At 34.4% G+C, this 6491-nt stretch overlaps 1 protein-coding gene across 1 annotated transcript in view; it reads right to left on the bottom strand.

Annotated features, from left to right (window-relative positions):
* The window catches only part of LOC108766482 (Dihydrouridine synthase 4), a 6462-nt gene extending 1380 nt beyond the window's left edge, over positions 1 to 5082 (bottom strand). Inside the window, exons 1-8 of the mRNA XM_018515809.1 lie at positions 4807 to 5082; positions 4408 to 4605; positions 3777 to 4313; positions 1574 to 1682; positions 1337 to 1497; positions 1197 to 1276; positions 845 to 1120; positions 429 to 719 (exon numbers count right to left, since the gene is read on the bottom strand). Of these exons, the coding sequence (XP_018371311.1) occupies positions 429 to 719; positions 845 to 1120; positions 1197 to 1276; positions 1337 to 1497; positions 1574 to 1682; positions 3777 to 4313; positions 4408 to 4605; positions 4807 to 4883 (1729 nt within the window). The 5' untranslated portion in view covers positions 4884 to 5082. The remainder of the gene's footprint in view (positions 1 to 428; positions 720 to 844; positions 1121 to 1196; positions 1277 to 1336; positions 1498 to 1573; positions 1683 to 3776; positions 4314 to 4407; positions 4606 to 4806) is intronic.
* Between the last annotated feature and the right edge of the window lie 1409 nt (positions 5083 to 6491).

The raw sequence follows: 6491 nt of genomic DNA, 5'->3' as shown, positions 1-6491 counted from the left end.
AGCGGGAGGCGGAGCCGACTCGAAAATCGGCCGAAATGTGCATTTCGTGCCGAGCCCTGATCTACATCTATATGTATGCAATGTAAATACTATGCAAATTATGTTTCATGTGAACGATCTGTAGATCCATGTCCTTTGTCGTTGCATTCTACTGCATTAAAATTTCTATCTTACTTTTATATATTTTTTATTTATCAATATTAAAGTCAAATATACTAACTTAAAAACTTAATTATTTTCTTAAAATTTAATTCCTTTTTTCTATATTGTAGTATTCAATTTATAATAATTTATATATTTTACATTGCTTATTGTTTACATGAAAAAATTGTAAATTTAACACAAACAATATATAAATATTCCATGTAAACATAAGCTTGAAATATATAAATAGCATAACTCTTTAAGAAAAATAGTATGTGTCTTACCATATTGCAAAGATTGAGAAGATTGCAAAGATACGCTCATCAATGTTTGAGCAACGAGAGCTTGAGATTCTAGAGTAGACGCATTTTCTGCCAAAATTGGAAGGTTTTCCAATGCTTCGATCACCTCTTGCATAAAAGACGCGTGTGCAGGATAATAAATTGTATGACGATGTAATATCGAGCTTTCTGCCATCATTACAGTGGGTTCATAACTTGCCAACTGTTGCAGCAATTCGTCATTAAGAGTAGTATTTTGTAGAATTTTGTAATTCTCAGTACTGTTGTATAACGCTAGAAGAAAATGTTAAATATTAATAATTTGATCATATAGATATAGTTCGACAAAATCAAAACGAAACTGTATAGAAGTTTATCAACAACTGACAAAGTTGCAAACACAGCAAAACAGATTATACCTTTTGCACCATAACGTGCTACAATGTCCAACATCTTTGTAAGTTCCTGCAACTGCAATCTATCGCCTGGATTTAAAGGGCCAGTAGAAAATATTTCATAATCTGTATTCTGCGACACTTCATCTGCAAGATCCTTAGATATAACAAATCCTTCTCGAGCTAGCTCGACGATAGGTTCTACGACATTGCGCCATGGCAAATTGCCATATGCTCTTTGAGCAAACTCTAATCCTTTTAATACAGCTGGTAAACGTATCCCAACTTCGGCAAAGAAACCTATTGGATTAAGTAATGTATGACTTACTTTATTATTTTATATACTTATTAAATCAATGAACATAATTATATTTACCTGTGGTTGTATTACTGGCAAAATCAATGACAATTGGATGAGTGTAATTCTTGTAATTATATATCATTATATATCCACCTCTAGGAACAAAATTAAGATTAAAAAGAATGATAATCAAAATTATTTAGTTAATGTCTTACCCGCCAAAACCAGTTTTATGAGGCGCTACTACAGCCATGCAAATAGTAGCTGCTACTGCAGCATCGACCGCATTGCCTAATTTTGTTAATATCTTTGTACCAATTTGAGAACAATTGGAATAATCTGTGGCGACTGCTCCATGAATGCTATGAAGGCTACTCTAAAACGAGATGAGAGTTTAAATGTTAAAATATCTTACTACTACTGGTTGTCTTTTTTTTATTTTTAATATTTACCTGTGGTATACTTTCTGTGTAAAGAATTTGCAACATCAGCATAGTAGTAATGGCAAAAGTCAATGCGACAAAGCAGACAACAATGACTTTCAACCCATTGCCGCAGAGTCTGTATTTGTAACTTCTTTCCTTTGTCAAAGGACATTCTTCTGTAAGACCTACAAATACATTAAACTAATATTCTTCCTTCTTATGTGCATGCATGCATGCATACATACATACATACATACATATACACACACACACATATATATATATTTACATATATATAACAAGTTTAAAATGCTATTCTAAAGATTATTTAATTTAGGATGACCAATTAAATACTAATTAAATTAGCAATATTTGTACTATTTTGTTTAAATGGATAGAATAACTTTTTATTATATTTGATACGTGAAATAAATTAAGAATCACAAATCATAACTGGAAGATTAATGCCCATTTCCACCAATGTAGATTAACTTTAATCTTGGTTCGACTTACTCTTCGTCTTTTTCTAATTTTTAGAACTAGAAAAAGATAAAAAGTTGAGATTAAAGTTAATCTGCGTTGGTAGCAACGAGCCTAAAATTGATAACCACAAATCTTAAAGTTAGAAATTTTTTAACTAATAATTATATTGATTGAATTAATCATTGATTAAGTAGTGCAAATGTAAGGAATGAGAAATATTTAGGCCAATGCAAAACGGATGACATTTATACTTACGTGTATTATAACTCATTTTCCACAGTTTGTTGCTTTGTAATAACTTTATATGATATCACAGTAATTAATTTTTCTTAGTGAAAATATATTGAGAAAATTGTAATTACGTCTCAATAATAAAAATTAATACACCAAACACATACAGAAACAAACTAAAAAAAAATGCTGACGGGGAAAGAAAACTGGTCTTCTGTCCTTTTTTCGAAAGTTTGATATATTCTACCGCCACCTATGTAAATTCGAGAAACTAAATAATAACATGGCGACGTAAAGCGGGATTTACAAAAGTTTCTTATTTCACAAAACCATGTGCGAAACTTTATATGGCTGAAGGTGGTATTCCTAGTCAGTTCTTACTTTAAGCATCTTAAGTAATGTCTTAAGATACTACTGGACAGTATTCATAGCCCGTTCTTATTTCAAGACTGTCTTAAGGCGATGCTAAAGCCTGCTGTTTTACCACATTTCCATTCGGTGAAAAATCTCTGTATTGGATGTACGAATTGCAAAAGTATTATTGCTTAAATTAAAGTACGCACAAACAGGACCTCAGCTGCACTGGATTTCCTGAGAAAATCGAAAAAAAGTTTCAGAATCGTTAAAAATTCACTTACTTTTGGCTCGTACAGCTGTCACCTCAGTTATATATTTGCTTGATATAAGAGTTTTAGAGTTCATATTTTGAAAATAAGCGTGCAGCTGAAGTCACATTATTGAAACGAACAATACCGAGTTTATAGAATTAAGATTCAAAGTCTAGAAAAGAAATATTTCCACCGAATAGAAAGTACGTATATACAGGTGTTTTGCGAAGACTGGGACTGCCAACAGAGCCGAAATTCCGTGTAGAGTTGCGCGGTCTTGCGATAGATGGTGCTGGTATATGTTAGATAAGAACAGATGTATGTGTTTGAGTAAGACAGAATGATATATATTATATAATATAAAAACTAAATCAAAGATGTCACCGTTATCGAAATTGGAATTAAAAGTCTGTACTATTGACCTTGATTGAGTTGGGTAATCGGTTTAGCATCTCTTTAAGCAATGTTTAAGATGCTAATATAATCTTCTGATTGGTTTGTGAGATTTTAAGAGTATACTTAAAACGATCTTAAATTACTTAAATATAAGAATCAACTATGAATACTGGCCCCTGATATCAATTCATGATATCTTAAGACTGTACGCAAGACGGTTTTAAATATAAAATCCAATGAATATCGGCTTGAGAACGTTTCCTTGAACTTTTCTTTATGAATCCATATTAAAAATACATCCTAGAAAATCGGTAGAATCATCCTCCCAACAATTAATATATTTTTCTTTACATGTTACATGCGAAGTACTAAAATTACACCTAATCAATTCTGTTGAATCAGATGCGTTTGGTTTAATATTGTAATAATTCTCTAGAAACTCCAAGACAGATGATTTATTTTGTAAACTATTAAATAACACTCGATCTTTCCTCGGCAAGACCTTTTCCAACATAAATACCAGATGATGATGGAAACATTGAAATTCAGTTGACATAGTCGATGTGATGTCCAGCCAATCTTGAACGCAAACGAGTGGAGTGACAGGATATCCCGAAAATAACGCCGGATTAGTTAAAATACCCCTAGCAGACATTACTCCCTCACATCTGGATTCTTTGAATAAAAATTCTGCACTTTCTAAGCTTTTCACATCACCGTTTGCTATGAGGGGCAACTGTACATAATCTCTAAGAAGTTTAAGGTTATCCAAATTGATTGGTTCATTTCGCATCTCAGGCGTCCTCGCGTGAATTGTTAAGAATGAGGCACCAGCCTTTTCCAAAGTTTGGCACAATGTTATCGTCTTACGTATATCTTTCAACAGTCGTATCTTTGCGGAAACAGTGAATGGTTTGGGAATACGATTTCTAACTTGATACACCAAATCCTTAACGAGCTCTGGTTTTTTCAATAAATCAGCTCCATAACCTTCTTGCATGGCCCAACGCTGTGGACAGCCACAGTTTAGGTCTACACCATTGCAATATCTGTTAATTAGAAGAATACAAAAATATGTAAGAAAAACAAGAATCATACCATCAAAATCACATATGTATATAAACTAATTCATAATAAACTTACGGTGCAACCATCACTGAAGCACCAACAAAATCGTTTACAGTCTTAGCTGCAAATTGAACAATCAGTGGCTGATCTCCTTCGTGCGTGGTAAATTCATTATCCCTAGCTTTTGAAGATTGCACAAATGAGTCTGCTAAAATCATGGGTGTAAAGCATATGTCACATCCATATCGTCTCACAAGTGTTCTGAACTGTAGCCTAATAAAAAGCAAGAAGTCAATATAACACAAGTGCAACTTAGGCTGTAGTCAAAGTCTCGCTACAAATGTTTTGAAGCATTTGATGGATCAATTAGAAGAAAGAATTTTACAAACTGACCAATTAAAAAATGCTGCAAAGCGTTTGCAGTATCGCGTTGACCGTACCCTTAGAAGTTTTAGTATATTGTTTTCTACTTACTTGCTGTATCTGACCATCGGGGCACATATTTTTATCATTCTTGGCTCTTTTAATGTTACCATTACGTCAGTAGTCATAATGGTAATATTTTCAGTAACCACTTAGATTAACAAATAACAAATTTTTGCAATTAAAAGTAAAGACAAGAGCATAATTTTCAGTAAAAGTTAAAAGAGTATCCCGGTCACCACAAATTGTGACATAAATACACTTAATCGATAGATTTTCCCATAAAATAAAGATTTGACAAGAAAAAAGCGTCGCTCTGCACCGTGAACTGAGATATATTAATCATTAAAGTTTGATTAATCAGGTTAGGAAATCTGTCACAGCCAAAGACATAAGGCGTATGACGTCCGGATCTACAATAGGGTTTTAAGCCTTAAACCATAAGAAATGGGCAAATCACAGTCGCTTATTCTTCTCGGATTCGCCTGTAATTGGTCAATTTCTTACGACTTAAGGCTTAAAACACCTATTGTAGATCCGGAGTTAAGCAGTAAGTCCGGATCTACAATAGGTGTTTTATGCCTTATGCCGTAAGAAACTGACCAATTACAGTCGAATCCGAGAAGAATAAGCGACTGTGATTCGCCCATTTCTTATGGCTCCAATACGGTGGCAAGATTCTAATCCAGCTAGCAATCCAGCAGGAAAACAAGCATCGTGTGCCGCAGGCTTTACTATTTACTCCGGCTGCTTTCCATTTGATGACACAAATCGACACAAGTCGACACAAATGTCGTTCTATCCTTCTTGATATTCAGAGAGTGACAAAGATAGAACGACACTTGTGTCGATATGTGTCGACTGTGTCTCCTAAAAAGAAAGCAGCCTCCGTATTGTAGACGACGCCTAAGGCCGTAACACGCAAGTAGTAAGTAAATTAACCAATCACAGTAGCAACCAATAGCGAATCCAATGTTACGATTTCCTTATGGGCCTTCTACAATAAGCCGCAAGTCAGAACGTCAGAAGTCTAAAGCGGGGAGCACAAACTCTTGCATAACGCATAACACGTAATGCATAAGAATATGTACCAATCGAAGTTCTCCGTTTCTTTCCCTTCCATGTAATAGAGAACTCTGGTTGGTTCAATTTCTTATGCCTCATGTGTTATGCGTTATGCAAGAGTCTGTGCTCCCCGCTTTACCCTGGATCTACAATAGGGTTTTAAGCCTTAAGCCATAAGAAATGGGCGAATCACAGTCGCTTATTCTTCTCGGATTCGACGGTAATTGGTCAGTTTCTTACGGCATAAGGCATAAAACACCTATTGTAGATCCGGACTTACGGACTTACGTTTTTCTATGTGCTCCCGGCTTTACTGCTTAAGTTTTACGTCATAATTTTTTTTATGTGCCACGGCCTTAAGGGGATGCTGGAGTGACGGTCGAAGTTAATCAAAGTCGATAGTACAGACTTTTTTACATTCCAAATTCGATAATAGTGACATCTTTCATTCATTTCTTATACCTATCTATATCGTTGTGTCTCGCTCATTCATCTGTCCTTATCTGACATATTGCAACGCCATCTCTTAGAAAGAAATCAACTAAAATACTGCTCGGTTTCATGGCTTCATGTCAATTTTATTCGTAGTATACAAACGAAATTTTTGGCGACTCTTTTCTCTTATACCAAAGCCCCTACATCGTTTCTAAAAGCATAGGATTGTTCTTCAA

The sequence above is a fragment of the Trachymyrmex cornetzi genome, unplaced genomic scaffold (assembly GCF_001594075.2).
Source record: "Trachymyrmex cornetzi isolate Tcor2-1 unplaced genomic scaffold, Tcor1.1 scaffold590, whole genome shotgun sequence".
Classification (NCBI taxonomy): domain Eukaryota; kingdom Metazoa; phylum Arthropoda; class Insecta; order Hymenoptera; family Formicidae; genus Trachymyrmex; species Trachymyrmex cornetzi.
This window is presented reverse-complemented; position numbering and strand designations above follow the sequence as displayed.